The sequence below is a fragment of the Populus alba genome, chromosome 1 (genome assembly GCF_005239225.2).
Source record: "Populus alba chromosome 1, ASM523922v2, whole genome shotgun sequence".
Taxonomy (NCBI): domain Eukaryota; kingdom Viridiplantae; phylum Streptophyta; class Magnoliopsida; order Malpighiales; family Salicaceae; genus Populus; species Populus alba.
Window position 1 is genome coordinate 2452873 of NC_133284.1, and position 18045 is coordinate 2470917.

The 18045-nt window shown below is 35.1% G+C and overlaps 2 protein-coding genes across 3 annotated transcripts; one reads left to right on the plus strand and one right to left on the minus strand.

The window, feature by feature from the left end:
* Positions 1-3722: 3722 nt before the first annotated feature.
* Positions 3723-6524, minus strand: LOC118028795 (protein IQ-DOMAIN 11). Its single transcript, XM_035032494.2, has 6 exons — positions 6096-6524; positions 5844-5962; positions 5406-5762; positions 5065-5283; positions 4734-4865; positions 3723-4632 (listed from the first exon to the last, which is right to left on the minus strand). Exons 2-6 carry the CDS (start codon positions 5916-5918, stop codon positions 4021-4023), a joined length of 1395 nt encoding a protein of 464 aa, XP_034888385.1. The 5' UTR covers positions 5919-5962; positions 6096-6524; the 3' UTR covers positions 3723-4020.
* A 2826-nt stretch (positions 6525-9350) lies between these two features.
* LOC118028794 (uncharacterized) lies at positions 9351-13243 on the plus strand. Of its 2 annotated transcripts, XM_073409380.1 has the most exons (3): positions 9351-9967; positions 11430-11597; positions 11782-13243. In XM_073409380.1, exon 3 carries the CDS (start codon positions 11877-11879, stop codon positions 12870-12872), a length of 996 nt encoding a protein of 331 aa, XP_073265481.1. In that variant the 5' UTR covers positions 9351-9967; positions 11430-11597; positions 11782-11876; the 3' UTR covers positions 12873-13243. The 2 variants fall into 2 exon arrangements, with proteins under 2 accessions (XP_073265481.1, XP_034888384.1); XM_035032493.2 differs by lacking the exon at positions 11430-11597.
* Positions 13244-18045: the final 4802 nt, after the last annotated feature.

The window sequence follows — 18045 nt, forward strand, 5'->3', positions numbered from 1 at the left end:
TTTGATTTTGCTTTTGCTTTTGCTTTTGTTTTGGTCCAAAATAGAATGGGTGGAACATATGATATTGGACCGAGATATTCAGGACAAACGAGCTTGAATATTGTTTTTTTTTTTTTTTTTTTTTGTATTCTTTTATTTGAAGTGGTACAGGATATTTCAATTATTGCAGCTTGAACATGATCAAATTGACAACTGTGATATAAAAAATAGAATTATGGAAAAAAACGTTTTTCAAATAGAGTTTTTCAAAGATTACAATAACATCATTGGGAAGCAATTCTTATTATTTGTTTATGTTTCTTGGGCCGATTGTGTTTCATGTTTCACTTTCTCCTTGTTAAAAAAGGTTTTTCAAATAGAGTTTTTCAAAGATTACAATTACATCATTGGGAAGCAATTCTTATTATTTGTTTATGTTTCTTGGGCCAATTTGATTGTGTTTCATGTTTCACTTTCTCCTTGTTAGCTTTTTCTAGTCGTCGGTCGTGTCTTGTCATGCTTGAGATTATAATATAACATGTTTTTTAAAATATATTAAAATTAAAACCATAGAAAAACATTAAAAAACAATAACTTAATAGATTTTCAAGGCAAAAATATTTTTGAAAAGCATAGTAGTAGACGCTAGGGGAAATACCCTTATTGAAATTATTTGACTTATAAAAAGAGAAAAAAGAAAATCTTAACTGGAACAGTTTCTTGATGCATAATATTTTCTTACCTACTGCATTATGATCATGGTTAACAATAAAGAGAGAATATATCATATAAAGGTTAGACTTTAGAGATTTATTGCTTCTAGTAATTAATCACTCAGCTTGATATAGAAACATAATATATATATATATATATATAGAGCACCAAAAACATAAAGATCTAGACAATCAAGTTGATATGGACTTGACTTAAACACACCTTGACTAACTCATGAAACATTGGTCCAATACAACATTATCAGACGAAGCTATTTCAATTTTCAAACTTTGAATGTCATTTTCTTAGACCAAATTAAATTAAAACGTGTCATTCTCTAAAGAGTTAAGTGTAAAAGAGAATGATTCCCACAAGTCTCAAATTGAATATTGTCCTGAACATATATATATATATATTTGTTTGAATGACTTTTGAAAGTATTCTGCCAGCTTCAAACTCCCTTTGAAGCCATCAATTATCTCTCACGCTCAAGTCAATTTTGTGTTTTACAAGTTATATGTGCCATACACACAGGATATGTATTTGTTTTGGGAATCTATGTGCTGCCATGAACATTGGTTTAGGTCCAAGACCATTGCATAAATAATGCTGGAAATCAAGGTCATATTGAATATAACAACTATGGTGGTAGACCTTCGCTTTCACAAGTGGAAGCAATGTCCTTCACAAATTCTTTAGATATCTAAATTTTCTTGATATATCCATTTACTTTCATTGGTAAAGTTTGATGTCATAAATTCTGAGGGGTAGCTCAATAAGTTAGGTATTGTGTTTACTCTTGATGATTACGAGTTTAAATTTTTTTAAAGGCTATTGAAATTTTATATGATTGTTAATTTTAAGGACCCGTGAGATTAATTTAAATACACGCAAGCCATCCGACATTCCATATTAATAAATAATTAAAAAAGTTTGATGTCATAAAACTTGAAGTGTCCAAATCCTCCCATCCCCAAATAGTCCACAGCACTAGAAGAGAGAGCAAAAGAGGTGTAGAAAAGGAACAAATTCATAGCTAGAATTCTTATACACCTCTCCCCGTCAAGAGGAGATGACTTAGTTGCCACTCTTGTGGTTCTTGCGAGACGCCATAAACTTGATAGATACCTCTCTTTGGCTCCACATGAATGTGAGTGAAGAGGAACTACATATTAATTAGTGGCATAAATGATCTTTCCACCACTCATATTGCTTACTAAAGACCCAATAAATTCCCAAATAAAATAGAAAAGAGAAGAGGTGCATGAAAAGGGTGATTGATGCATCCCCTTCACCAGCCGTGGCTGGAATTGTTAAAATGGAAAGGACCTTAAGAGCTTTTATCCAATATTTCACGCACAGCTGGGCTGGCAGATGAAGAATCAGGCCGGGCCAGGCAAGAAATTGACAAATTTCTAACTTGATTCTTTGCCCGTAAGAGCATTAATTGATCAAACTTTTGCACCAAAATGATTTTTCTTTGTCTTCCACTTTCGTTCTTGGAATCCCACTCTGTGGAAACCTTCTTACAGGTCACATCACGGGCTCTGAAGAACAGTCATTGATCAATCATTGAGAGCCACGAAGGCGTCCCTGAGCTATAAGCTAGCTGTTATTGCTTATGAGCACACTATTCTTGTTCAATGGCGTAATGCCTTTATGATCCTAGTTGAAATGAGGGCTGTCAGGACATAACTACGAGAAAGTGACCAAAATTTTAGTTTCAAGAGAATGGATTTCAATTAATGACCAATAATGGAGCTGTATGTGCTTGTCACTTGCATTTCCTTCTCGATCCAGTGATAAAAAAAGAGATCTGGGCCAGCACTTCTAAATGAAAATACTAACATCATTATAAAACTGAAAAAAAATAAAATAATTTGTAGTAATTTTAGGATAAAAAAGATGAAATTGATGAAATATTCAGTAGGAGTACTTATTAATTTGTAGTAATTTTAAGAATTTATGAAATAAATAATACTTTTTTCCTCTCTATAAAATACCCCCTTTTTTCTAATCAAAATTATACTGTTCATTGATGAATTTATATGGTATAGTAAGTATGCTTGACAATTCAGAATCTTATGAATTAAATAATTTTTTTTTTCTTTTAAGGTGATAATACTTAATGAATTGCATAATTACGAAGTAGTTAGTTAAATTTTATGGAGTCATGAGATAAATATTTACACCATAGTCAATAAATATGTAGGATTTTATTTAAAAAAGAAATTAAGGAATGACAAATTCTTTATTTTTATTTTACTCTTTTGAGAATGAACAATTAAGATTATTTACAATCTCTTCAAATTCTATACATGTTCTTGCAACACATATATGTAGGATTTTATTTAAAAAAAAATCAAGGATTTTTTTTTTATTTTAATAAATTTAATATGTCAGTATTTTACTTTTGCAAGCAATAAAATCATCCACCAACCCTCTTTTCTTCAATATTTGGATTTAGAAGCTATCAAGCCATACCCGTTGAAACGATGCATGGTATAAGCCCAAGCTTACTTCTTTCTGGTAAAATAACAGGCCCATATTCTCAAGAGTTTCATAATGGCTCAAAATCATCTGCAAGTCCAAGCAAGGTTTTTTTTTTTTTTTTTTTCATAATCTTGGCCACGTAGGTATTAACTATTAACCAGGGTTTTTTTTCAATTATTTTCATACAAAATTTAAATAATTTCCTAGTAATTCTTATATAATTTATCTACATACAAACTAATATATTTATAAATAGAAAGAACAAATAAAAACAAAAACATAAAATAAATATATTGCTAAGACAATTTTGAAATTAATTTGTGTCATTTTAAAACATGAGGTAAAGAAAACATGTTTTTTTTTTTTTTTGTCTTCATGTCTTTATGTTTTTTTGTCTCGAAACAGTAATTTAAATGTAAAAAATGAATCAACTTAGACTCTGTTTTTTTTTGTTTTTTGTTTTTATGTGTCATGGCTCATCAGATTGAAGCAGATGGTATGTATGTGCTTGTAGAGTTTTCATGGACAGAGATATATTATTTACAGGTTAAATCCTCCAGTTTATATGCCTCCAGGAGAAGAAAAACTCAGATTTCTGCATATTTCAGAGTGCTGATTAGCAGGAAGGGCATGAACAGAATCGAGTCTACCAGGCCATTTGTTCTTTCTGGAGAAGAATCCTAGATGTTGAAGCTACACACCAGCCATATAGCTTCAAGAACAGTTAATTGCTTTAGGAGAACAAATTGAATGAGACACACACATATCCATTCAAGTTGTATGTGTTTACATCTGCATTCAAAACAACTTGCACTTAACCACTCAAGTCTGAAGTCATCTAAAGGAACTTTGTTTATCCCAAGTCTTTAATGAGCAATCTGAATCAAAGCTAAGATCTTTCGACGTTGGCCGGTTACATTTTATCGGACCCGGAAGGCCCTTCAAGCTTGGAGACCTTTGCTGATAAGCACTAGGCCTTCCGTACCTAGCACTGCTCGGCACTTCAGTAGTTGTAGATGATATCAGAGAAAGCTTATTCTTACATGGAGAATAGCTGTCAGAGTAAGCATCAAAACTCCCTGGCCTTAGCTTTGGTGAGCTCATTGATCTTGTCTTTGCCTTGGCAGATTCAGTTGCTGCCATGTAAGTTGGAACCACAGGAGATCTAGAAAAGGAATTGTCTTCTCCCAGCGAGCATTGCTTTCTATGGAAGGATTTTCTTGGAGCTGAAATGGGAGAATCTACACTGTCAAGGTGGTACAGTCTCTGCAAACCTCTCAGTTTAATCTGCTTTCCTCTATATTCCACTCCAGGCTTTGGATTTGAGGTTAAAACTGAGTCCAAATCTTCAAGCTCTTTACTCTTAACAAGTTGAGTATCCACCCATTGATCTAACCAATACCTCCACCTTCCACTTGGCTTGCTTCGCTCCGATTCAGCTGAATTCTGATTTTTGTTTTTTTGTTTTTTATGTCATCCATTCTCAGAAAATACTGCTCAATGAAAAGCTATATAAAGAGTGAACGTGCCATGATAGAGAAGCTTACCCGGCGGTTGAACCAGTATTCTCTTATCCGTTCTCTCTTAATCGCAGCCTCTTTCTTGCTTAGAAACGAGGCATCTGCCTCTTCCTTTGTCAGAAGGCTGCTATCCCATCTTCTTTCACTATTCATATCCATCTGAAAACATAAAAAGAAGAAGAAGAAGAAATCCTTCCATTATTCAGATATCATGGCACAGACCTGATAACTTCAACATGTAGTTAGGGTTGTTAATTTGGGCCCAGATAGAGTTGAAGTGGTGACACAGACTTAAGATACAAAGATGTTTTGTGTTGATTGGGTTGCTGAGATGACAACAAAGATCCTCTATACCTACCTTTATTATCTTGTCACTCAAAATTTCCAACTGTTTATTTTCACTACAGGTCCAAGCACCTTCCACCATTTGGATCCTTTTTGCAGAGACTTGTGACTGGATATTTACAATGGATTGCAAGCATTTTAGAGTAGTCATGGCTTGGCGTCTCACGTTTCGCCCTCGGATAATTGCTTGAAGCTTCACTATCCCCTTCAGCGCCCGCAAAGCTTTCCTTGCCTGCCGAAAAGAACAGTTGAGATTGTTGCATGTTCTATGAAAAGCTTTCAATAATCAATGGACTTAGCTGATATGAAAGGGACTTTGATGTCAAATGGAGAGAATAGCTTGAACAGACTCACAAGGTAACCCCTAAAGGTAGCTTGAATTTTGATGGCAGCCAGTTCTTTGATCCCCCTCTCACGTTGATGAGTGGAATGAGGGGCATCACCTTGAACTTTGAAGGCTAAATGGTCGGTTTCTTTCTCATATTCATTGATAGAATGAGGAACACCAGTGAGCAAAACCACCTCGGCCGCAGCCTGAGCAGCCACAACAGCTGCCTCAGCAGCAGCTGCAGTGGCAAGAGCAACACTTAGAGCATGCTTGCTCTGCTCCTTCTCTGCTTCTTCTCTTAGTGGTGATGATGGTGCTGCAATGGAGGCCAATCTATTCTTGACCTTAAACTTTCCAAAAACCATCCATTTTCTTCTCCTTTCCTGATGATAACACACAGAATACATCAAGTCATGAATTTTAACAGACATCGAAAGATGTTACAACGGAGAAAAACTACCTACCTTTTCTTGTCTTGACTGTGTGTCAGAAGTAAATAACCTTCTCACTCGATAGAACCAACTTCTCTTCTTAGCCATTGAAGCACCACAACTTCACACAATATTGTGAGATCCTCAATGATCTGAAAAGTTCTCAGCAAAGCACTTGTATATTACTTTTTTTTTTTATTCAACTTGCATACAAATCTTAAACTAACTAGAAAATGCTAAATTTCATGAAGATTTTCGATGTTGTAAAGTAGGCCAATTGCTTACCATCTCCTGAAATCAAGGTATTTGGTGAGTCAAACAAGAAAAGCTACTTCAAATAAAGATCAAGTCTTGAGGGCTTCGATCACAGTTAAGAAACTGAGGAGGAATGATTTTCCTTGAATTCTCAAAACACAAACACCAAGAAATGTGATAGTAAAGTCACTAAGAAACTAATGAAAGTAGACTGAAATCACGAACACCAAAAAAGTTTGTTAATTCCCTAGTTGGTGGCATTCCTGCTGGTATGTTTTGTATTTCTATGCAATCATTCATCTTTTCCATGATGAGTTTCATCTGTATAAAGTTGTGGGCCTTTAAGCAAGAACTGTGCAGAGGGGGAAAAAGAAAAAAGAAAAAAACTTGGAGCCATCCATCTTACTTTCATGGAAAATACCTCATATAAACATCCTTCTCAAGACTCATGGGACCTCCCATCTTTTTTCCAACTTTCATACTCCTCAACTCTGATAGACCTGACATGTACACATGTTTGTTGGGGTTGAAATTATTGAACTACCCTCTTTACCTCTTTTATATATATAAATTATAGTTTTTTTTTCAAATTAAGTTTCAAGAAAGAATTCGCAAAAAAAACAAACGGAGTATTTAATGTAGAACTTTTTAGTGAATCCATAAAGTACCTATATTTTTCCCAAAAGGAAGAATTGAGCCCTCAGTTTTTCCAGGTTACTACTCTCCACCCTCCATGCCATGTCTTTTATTGCTTCCAAGGTCATCATCACAAAGTCCTTGTGAAACAGAGGAATGTGGCTGCTCCTAAAATGACAACAAAACAGGGAGAGACTGTTAAACGGGCAGTGTCCTGCACATGTGCACACTTCTGCTCAGGCATACAAGAGTGAGGGGGCTATTATTGAGCAAAGTGGAGATGTTATCAATGTGCAAAAGCTGAGTGGGAATGTGCAGATGAGACCAAAACACACTTAGCTTGTAAGATGGAAAGACAGCTGTGTAAGGGCCCCTGGAGGAGAGGACATGTCATAATTCTACTCAACTTTTGGGAAAAAAATAAAAAAAAAATGAAGGAAAAATCTCCTTCCTTTATGGAGCCTCAGTTGCCCCTCTCTATCACTCTCTTAAAACCACTTGCATGACCTTAACTCCTCTGTCTAGGTTTTGCTCTGCCCGGCAAGGTGGAATTAATGGGCTTGAAATGGCGCTGGCGATAATGTTAATGCAATCACTGTCTCACTGGTTTCTTCCTGTTTCAACTACAGTGTGACTTAATGACTAGTGGAATTACAAATATCAGAACACAAACTTGGAGTTTATGAGCATACCTTAACTTTGATTATAAATTTCAAATCAAGCAGGGATTGTTTCACTTGTTAACGAGTCAAAAAACTCGGCGATAACTTGACTACTCGAGCAAAAATATGATCGAAGAGGAAATTCCAACCCAGAAATTAGACACTCAATCATTAGAGTCCAACCCAGAAATTCCATGGTGACAAACAGGGCAAGCCAATAGACTTGCATCATTACAAGAAAGGGAGTCAAAAAAGCTATGGGAAATAGATGAATGATTAAAGCCATTGGCGAGACGCTTGCATGTTTAACACAAGGCCTTTGATCATTCAAGGCATATAATTCATTGGTCCTTTGGAGCTCATGATAGCAATGCCTCAAATTGAGTGGTTTTTGACTCATGATTTCTAGCCATAGCGCTAGGATTCAGGATAAGACAGTGTTTAATTACTATTTTGAGATAAAAATAAATAAATAAGAGTAGAAATAAAAAGAACATATCTTCATATTGTCGAGCTATGTTCTTATTTTTGGATTTAGAAAATGGTGCCTTTTTCCATGTTACTTTCAGAAAGAATCAACAGTCTTTGGAAGTCAGAGCTTGCCTGGCATATTCTATCAGCCTGCAAATGACAACCGAGGATCAGTACATGTTTCCCACTACCATCTCCTACTTTTCTAGTACATTACTTCTCCAGTAAGATATTTAAAACGGGTATGGTAAAGCTTTCTTCTTCCAATATGTTACTTCATTGGGAAGTAAGATTCTGCCCCTCTTTTGAGTTTACATTGATCTTCATTTTTTTTTTTTTTGAGATTTCATGTGACAAGCTATGTATATAATCATTTGCCGTAGGCTCTCGAGCTATAAATAATATAAATACATAGATAAATATTAAATGTTTAATCAGTGAAAAAAATTATAGATATTAACCCTGAATTTATATTTTTATTGTCTTAAAATAAAATATATAGTGATTATTTTTTTAAAATATTTATAAGACCTTTAAATAAATTAGAAGACCATACATCTTACAGTAAATAATTAGAAATCCTAGAAACATAAAAGGAAAAAAAAATTGAATTAAAACATATAATCTAAAAAAATATAGGTAAAATAACAAAATTAACCTAATATAATAGCATTTTTAAGATGTTAAACTAATTCTCACATATCATTCATTCATTCATAAAAATATATACTATGTTTTCCACATAGTTTATATTTGTTTGTGTCAGATTCTCATCTAGTAATGTTTAAAAATTATTTTTTTATAAAAAGAAAAAATTAAATACTTTAACGTGAGAAAACAAATCATAGCAAATTTGAACCAAAGACCTTTCATGGTTTTCAAACTTGTTTTAGGGTCTAACTTGGTTTAGGATCAAGATCATTGAATTGAATTATTTGTTTAACTAAAAAATCATGCATTAATCATGTTTTTCTAAAACAAATATAATTTTTTTTTAAAAAAAAAAAGTTCCTGGAAGTGGACCTTGTCCAACTAGGTTGTAAATTAACTTGTAAAATTAATCTTTATGTAACATATTTTTAATAGTAAATAATATTTTTGATGTTTTTAAGTAAAGTATCTCCTTCAAAATAAATTAGTGTACTAACGAGAAAAAATTATCTTCTCAAACAGGCACTTTAAGTTACTTTGTTCATGATTTTGCAGGTTCAGAATTCACAGGCTTTAATGGACATGCTATCTTTCCTAGGATCCAACTAAATTCTAGGCCCAGACTCCCTTAAGGCCCAATAACTCTGTAAACTGCACAGGAACAAAAGCCCATGAAATCCTCTAAGAACTGCACAGCCATGTTTCAGGCCTGTGAGCTTTCTACCTTTGAAATGACCTTTCGTTTAGGGCCTGGTTGGTGGTGATCTCTTCTCGCGAAGACACCCTCCGTCACGTGTGAAAGAGCCTTTTACCTTTTTATCAGAAGAAGGAAATAAAAAAGAATATTGTGCCCTTTATATAAAATTGTCAAAACCCCCAAATTTCTACTCAATTAAAAAAAAGCCCAGCTCGAGTCTGGTTTTGTTTTGTAATGTGGTATGGTTAAAGATGTTTTTAGATTAATTATAATTTTAAAAATTATTTTATTTTTATTGTTTAAACTTGTTTTTCATCTTAAATTATTGTAAAAATTTGTATTTGAAAAAAATTATAATTTATAGCTGTTTTTAAATATGGATAATTGAATAATAAAAAAAAGTCTCACAAATTTCTTGTTTTTGCAAGGGAAGTATTCCCAACCCCACCTTTATAAAGCAAAAACTCTTCCTACGACCAGAACTAAAGCATTCTCTTATGCCCCTGTGTCTTCTCGTTACATACCTTTACACGAAATCCAACCTTCTCTGTTCCATTACCCCCTCCTCTTTCTTCTCCTTCAAGCAAAACCAACAAATTCACTGTTAAAGTAATTATCTTTGTCGAATAATGAGAGAGTGAAAAGACAGAATCTTGATTTGTTTTGGAGGTTGTTTGATTTGTTTAGTGTAATGGGCAATTGGAGAAATCGTCCATCACGTAGATTCTTTAACAAAACATCAACAACGTATTCTTATGACTACCCTGAATCTCCTCCTCACTCAAGTAAGTATTGTTTCGATATGTGATTATGTTTGTATAGGTTATTGGTTTTTTTTTTTTTTTTTGTGCATATATTTAGTTTTTGCAATTAAATTTGAATTGGGTTATGTGGGATTGTTGGACTCTTTATTTTTCATGATGGGTTTTTGTTAGAATCTGTTTATGTTTGTTTGGTTGATTTGTTTAGTTGGTTTTTGTTTTTCTAGTTGGGAGTTAAAAAATTGTTGCTTTCTTGGTGTTATGTTTGGTAGCTGAGAAAATGGTGGTTAAAGGATGGAAATTTTGATAATTTTTAGTGTTGCATGCTAAGAGAAAAAGAAACTTTGATTGGCAAGTTGTTTATAATTGGTGCAATATTAGTTAAAAAAATGAATCTTCATGTCCTGTTTGGTAGCTTAGAAAATGGTAGGAGAGATTGGACATTCATATCTTTAGTGAATGCTGCATGTTAAGAGTTTTTTAAATGCAGAGATGGTATAGTTGGTGTAGTTTCAAAATAGGGTTTTTCATTCGAGGTAAGGTAGATAAGAACAAGAACATGACAACAAGAAAGCAATAGGATTAGGTTTGGATATGCTCGCTATGCTTGTTAGTTACTATTACTTAACATGGAAAGTGATATATATCAAAGAGGCATTTATCACATTACCAAATCTATATCAATTTCAATTTGTTTTCATCCTAATGCATAGTTGTTAACTGTATTCATGATTCGTGATGGTGAGAGTTACATGTGGTAGCTTTTGGGAGAATACTAGCTCTGTTTATACTTGGATTTCTTAGCTGTTCTTCGTTGGCCATGATTTCTTAGCTGTTCTTCTAAGATTTCTTTCTTTTTTCCTTTCGATCAGGTGTAGTACATATACAGATGTTGCTTGTTAGGAATTTATTCTTAGAAGCTGACAGCAGTTAATTATTCTTGAAGCAAATATTTTACTCTTTTTATGTTCATTGCTTATGTGGCTATGTTTACGCATGTGCTTGGCTGTTTGTATGAAGAATGCATTGTTTTGGAGGGTGAAGATTTTGTAGCTAGAACTGACGAACGTAAAAGGAAACCTCTTGGGTTGATTATCTATTATGCTAGCTAGCATAGTAAACAAGAAATCACATGATATTACACCGGTCTTCTTGAGCAAGGGCAGATCACGTCCTCATTCTGTTGAGTTTTGGCCCACCCATCTCTAATTTGCTAAAATTTGTGGTGTTTTGGACTTTGGTTAGGTCCAACACTAATAGTGTAATTAATGGTGGAAATTGATTAAGCAAAACAGCTTTTATTTACTAACTGATTTTTGGAAGTCCATATTTGGAGGATCCTTTTGACCTAATTGGTGTTTTGCATATAATGAGAAATTTGGAGATAAGAATGGAGCAACATGCTTTGAAAAGATTAGCATTATTCTATGCATTTGAATTTGAGCTTATTTTCATCTCCCTTTTATCCCTTCTTGTAAATTGCTAGGCTTTAGTGCTGGCAATTATTCATGACTTTTCTCTACCTTGGACAAAGCCTCGATGGAATTTCTTATCCTAGCTTCAGTCCTTTACTTCATTGGTTGAGTGGGACTGTGAACCACCACTCTCAGTGAATTCAGAACTCTGCACTAGCAGCTTTTTTGTGGTTTCATAGGTATGGGGATTTTTGAATTATTTTTTCTTCATGTTATGTGGTGCATACAAGATTTTTAAATTATAGGCTGTGTATGAGATAATGCTTGGATAGTTTTTTCTGTTTTGGTAATAAATTCCTTTCCCCTTTATGTTATATACTCTTTTAAGGCATGTTAATTAATTTATCTTTTAACCTTTTGAAGGCTTTGTTGATGATGGTATTCCTTCATGGGAAAAGAAGTTCTGCTCTTTGATTGGATCAGTACCGTGGCGGAAGGTTGTAGATGCTAAGAAGTATATGTATTGCCATGGTAACATACTCAATTGGGATGACTCAGCAGGTGAAGAGGCATTTTATAATGCTAAAAAACGCTTCTGGGCAGAGATCAATGGTGTCTCTTGTGGCATCTCTCCACCTGATCCAAATTTATATATTGATGAAATAAAGTGGAATGCCTACATTGATCCTGAAGTCATCAAGGACTTGGAACAAGATCTCTTTGTCCCCGATGAGGGAGATACAGGTGGCAAGGTAGGGCGTAAGAACAAAAAAAGAAGGAACTTTGTCTCCATTCCTTCAAATGGGTGTTATGAGAATACAGATGATGTTAAAAATCCTTGGGAAAGTAATAACAATATGCAAAGCAGCTTGTCTTTGATTGATAAAGCGAAGAGCTGGAACCAATGGGATTCTGATATCAACAAATCTAGTAATTTAAATAAAGTTGATAACCCCTGGGAGCGTGGCTTTTCTCAGGAATCTGAAGCTGTGAAGGGCAAGACATGGGGTGTCTCTGGTAATAAATCACGGGGATGGAATCATAGTGGAAACCATGTTGATCAGTCAAATGATTGGAATAACAACAGTAACCCCTGGCAGCATAGCCGTCAAGGAGTTGACCCTGCAAATGACAAAGGGTGGGGCAATTTGAGGGATAGTTCTCGGGGCTATAACCAGCATGAATCAAGGAAATGGAATAATGACTGCAAATCTTCGGGAAACGGGTTTTTTCAGGGTAGTGGAGCTTCTAAAGATAGAAAATGGGAAGACAACGGCAGCAATTCACAGGGTTGGAAACAGTGGGATAATTATGGTAAAAATACAAAAGGTTTGGATTTCAGAAAACATGGTGGTGGTTGGGAAACCCGGAATGAGGGTTCCTGGCAGAGGGAAGGTGCTCACCAACATATAACCGGCTACGAAAGCACAAGGTTTCAAGGGGATGGTTTTCAAACAGGTCATTCCTGGAGTGGAGGAAGAACTAAGAGGAGGGTTAGTTTTGCTTTTGAATAGCCAATGTTTGTAGAATATTCTTTCTTTTTCCTTTTTCCTTTTTCCTTTTGCCTGGGAAACAGATGCCTGTGCTGCCAACTCATATTTCTGAAGATGACAGAAATTCACAGCATCAAATGGAGCAGATTTTTGCATATGCCATCAAGCTTTTAGATTTCTGTTTATTTCTTTGACTCACAAAGATATGCTTCTTACAAGCAGATTAATTTTATTTTTTTTGGAATTCGTCATCAATGACGTATTTAGGCCTCTGGATTGTATCTTGTGCAGTATCATAAATTGAATGTGAACCTGCCAAAACAGTCGTCTTTTGGGTGGTTAATTCTGTACTGACATCTGATTGTTCAAGTCAGGTGATTTGATTATCTCTACTGTTGAAAGTACTTTTGGTAAATTTCAGAATTGTGAAGCCAGATGGTTATGCTGGACTCTCAGGAGATGACATAACCTAGGTATTTTGGTAATGTGTTGTAACCGAAACCAAATGTATCATCACATTTTTAGCTTCAACTTGAGCAAATGGTCAGGTACTTGTCTTGGTTGCTCCAAGGAACCTGTAGATAACCCTGAAAAATTGTGGGAGAACTCAAACATATGAACATGGAACCTTGCAGACAATTTCTTTGAGAAGTTTACAGCAAACAGCTGGTCAAAGGTCAGGAAGAAGCAAGCAGAAAGGGAGGTAAACTGGCAATTATAGGAGTGCTATCCACCTATAACATGGAGTATAATCATCTGAGTATAATCTTCCCCTTCTTTTGCTGCAAAATGTGGCAGTGAGACCAAGTATACAAGCAATGATCTAGAAAGGTATATTCATGTCTGGCTGGTTCAAGGAATGGCAATTATAGCTTCTCTAAGCTAAAATCAACACCCCTAGATTTGTTCAAGAACACCCAGCAGCCATCTAAAGTAAAAATTACACTCAGTAGCTCTCAATTTTGACACAAAATGTGCTCTGAAGAATTTCTGGCCTATTTTTTTTTCGCAAACTCTGCAGCTCTTCTTGTTCTACACAAAATGTGCTCTTCTCTGTCGTTCTTCTAGTCTTCTTCAATTTAGAGTCTTCTGGTTGGCCTTAGATTAACAATACAGATTGGTGTCTCTTTCAGTTCCGAGTTGGGACGGCAATGACAGCTTGAATACTCGGTTAAAGATGACAGACTCAGTGTTCAGGGTTTTCAGTTTCAGACAAACTGACATTCAAAGATGACAATCCAACAGTATCAGGATTCTGGAGCTGATCAAGGTGCTTTTTACCATGTAAAAGAAAATACTCAATGTAGAGGAAGTTTTTGTAATCTACTTGTTTGAAAGTGCTACGGAACCAGCTGAAACAACAGATTCAAAACCCTCGGTGCAAAGCATGAACACTACAAAATCTATAAATGACTTGTAACTGAAAAATGTCAAGATATAATCCCTTAATTGACGCGGAAGGAAACAATACAAGAAGGCAACACAAAATTCTACCAACACAGAATTCTACATCACCACATAAAAATCATAATTCAAAATCTTATTAGGAAATATTTCTCTTCAATTACAATTAGTCAGCAGAAATGCAAGCTAGGAATTTTTAAACTAAAGAGAAAAAAATAAAATTACCCATGCACCACTATCATCCTCATTCAAAAGCACCCAATAATTCCTTCACAATACTTTCCCTCACAACTATATCGGTAGTAGTCAATCTGCCCTTCTCCCATGGGAATGCTAAGCCATAAAGAATCCAAACATTTTCTCTGAGCATGGAATGGTCATCATTCCGTAGGCCCTTAATCCAATAAGTTACATTCCTGGGATTATTAAGCCAGTTAAGCCAACTCTCATAAACCATCGAAGTCGAAATCAAATCAATAAAATTACCCAGCTCTTGGTTTCCTGTAAAAACACTACCTCTTAATCCAGACCCCTGCATATTTGCACTCAAAAACACCACTTTCTTTAAAGTTTTAGGCCAATGCGGCATCATTTTCTTTAAAAAGAACATCGTTGTTTCAACAAAGGATAGATCGAACTTCATGTCGAACTTCATGTCGGATTTCAGAGGTATATCTCTACTTCTCCTTGTGCTTGACAGTACCGCAGTTTTAACAGCGAAGATTAATTCACATTGGATACCATCACAATCACCAATCATGCAGTTCAGCCTGGACACATGCAAACTCGAGGAAGAAGGGAAAGAACAGAGCTTGATTTCAAGAAACTTGAGATTTGCAAACACCTTCATGAGGGCAGGGAATGCTGGTGGTGTAACGTGGTGATGAGACTGCAAGCACAAGAGAGTATCTTCATCGTCATCACCACCACCTTCGTTTTGACTTAAGGATCCCGGGGAGACAATGTCGATTTTGGAGAAAAGGAAATGCAAGTTCTTGCAACAGAGGAATAGCGAGTAAGGGGTTTTAGAAAAATCTTGTTCATGGTTTCTCGTAATAAAAATTAAATTTATAAACTTGTTCAATTGTTCATTTCCTATAAATAGGATTTCTGGTTTTTCTTACAACAAAAAAACTAACGGACCGGTTAGATTAAATAAATCAGTTGATAGGTTAAGAAACGGTGAATTGATTTAGTCGTTAAAATACAATTTCTGTTCATATTAAAAAAAAATTATATTAGTTTAATTTCTTGATTTTTAGAATTTTATACCTATAAAAAGACTTGTAATTTAATATTATTAAAAAAACACAAAAAAATAAAAAATTAATAGAGTTCAAAGAAAAATACTCAATAAAAATATACTTTCTTTTTAATCTTTTTTTATTTTTTCTTGAGTATCTAAATTTGCATTACTGTTTTTAGTCTTATACCATACCACATTCATAGCTTCCCACATGAACTGGACTCCATCTTAGCACTCAAAATCACTATGCTACGAAGTGTTGAGGCCTATGTAGTTTTATTTCATCGTAAAAGGAAAGCACAAAACTCTTGAGTGTGTTCAGTTCAACCTCTTTCAATGCAAGACTAAGATACCCGATGGCAAATTATTTAAGATCCCACCCACCATCCTTCTCATGAAGAAAATCTTGGAGGAAAAAAATGAAAGTATCTGAAGGTATCTTTGAAACTGAAAAATCCAACAAGATCTCAGAACCCTCAGACGCTGCTATTATGCCTCCAAACACTAGGCTTCCGGAAGATAGACACCATCTTTCTCAGACTCATCACTCTTCCATATAATGATTCTCTCTCATGCTCAGGACAACACCTTTATCGACATCAGAATTATCTTTCCATAATTAACGAGCCAGGAAAGGGAGTATTTCTATGACTATCTGTCATACTGATCCATACCAACAGCTGGTCCTTGCTATAGGAAAAAGAATCTCAATCTTCTCTGCATATGGGCTTGCCAGTGGCCATTACTTATCTATATCGCCTTTTGTAAGAGATCCAGAAACAAGTTCATGAATATTTTCCATGTCTACTAGGGGGAACCAACGAAAGCGATGATAAATACAAAAGTTGTGGTCAATAAATTAAGAATCATCAATGCACCAAACCATACAATGTGAAGGCAGTTTTCATTGCTTGTTATTCAACTATACAAGTGATTTTAAAGGCTTTCGTGTCTCTCTAAAATTATAATCATGATGAAATCTTGAGTCCCAAGCACACAAATTCTCTATAAATAAAAATAGATAGAAGGCTTGTTATTTGATAGTATATAACATGGCTTAATTATCTTTGTCAGCTAATATCAGTATCTATGAATATATTTTTATGATCTTATTTATCTAGTTTTAGTGTAATTAGAAGTAATATTTAGAAATTTGTTTGATATTTCAGTAACTATAGTAGTCTAGTCTCTCTCTGCTGAAATTTCTTTCAAATAATCAAAATTATATTTCATGTAAATAATAAAAATTACCATGATAAACACTACATTATAGTCTCAGACCTAGTTGTAAATTGTACTTCAAGAAATTAATAAAATAAATAAAAAGGTAAAGTAATATGGAAGAAGTCCGTAGAAATGCAAAGTAAATACCACTTGGATTGGTCAGGATAGTGGGGCAAGGTAAAGGTTTCTTTTCATTAGGGGTAGCTAAGTGTAATCACTCTCTCAACAGGGTTTTTAGATGAAAAGATGAGAAACAATATGTCAGGTACTCAAACATATTCCCCTTGTAAGACCCTCTTGCAACCGTCAAGTTTTAATCTCCAAAATGTTGTCTTGTAGTTTGCTTCACCTTTTCTAGGAAACTTCTTGCAACTGAAAAGGGTTCTTTTGAGGTTGAGAGAAACTTATTTGGCCCCTTTAACTTAGGTGGTGCTGGAAGAAGTTGTGGGTTTAGTGTTGGAGCTAGTGAAGGTTTTTGTGGTGGGGCTAGGGCTAGTTCTGGAGAAATTGTTGGTGTCGAAGCTGGTGAGGGTGCTGTTGGCGAGGCTTGAGACAGATTGAGTGGAGGGGCTGGTGGGTGTTGATTTGGAGGTGTTAGAGGTGGAGGAATATGTTGTGGTTCTGGTGGTCGGCTTAATGGTGGGTTCGGAGGTGGTTAAGGTGGTAGGCTTAATGGTGGAGCTAGAGGTGCATGAAGAATGGAAGGATCTAGGCGATGATGGTGGACCAGGTGATGGAGCTAGTGGTGTGTTCAAATTACAATAACTTTAGATATTGTAATTTTAGATAAATGTACAAATTATTATCACCTGCTCAGGTTTGGTACTATCAATTAATATCAACTCAAAATTACTATCCATGACCGATCCGAACTCGATCACGTACGTACGAATCTTAGATACCTGAACCAAACTTGATTAGATTTCGAGTATGCACTAGGTATTCATAACCCAACTGTATTGGCAGTGATCATCATTAATTGCAGATCTAATGGCTGCCGGACTCCTATCTGGGTGTGCGGATTTAAGCAAGGCTGCGACACCACTTACATGAAGACGTTCCATTAAAGTGCTAGAAAGAATGTTGAATTCAGTGTACTGAATCAATCTAGTTAGACAAATAACATCAGTCCAAGCAGGAATTAAATGAGCATCGTAAACTAAACCTTCACCGTTAGAAATTCCATTAGCAAGAATCAACACCTCTAGCTTTCTTAACAACCAACCCTTTTTCCACTCTTGCACTACTTCCGTGATCACAGACAAGAATTTTCCCCTTAAGATCCAACAAATTTTAGAGTTTTTTTAAAACTAGTTAGAT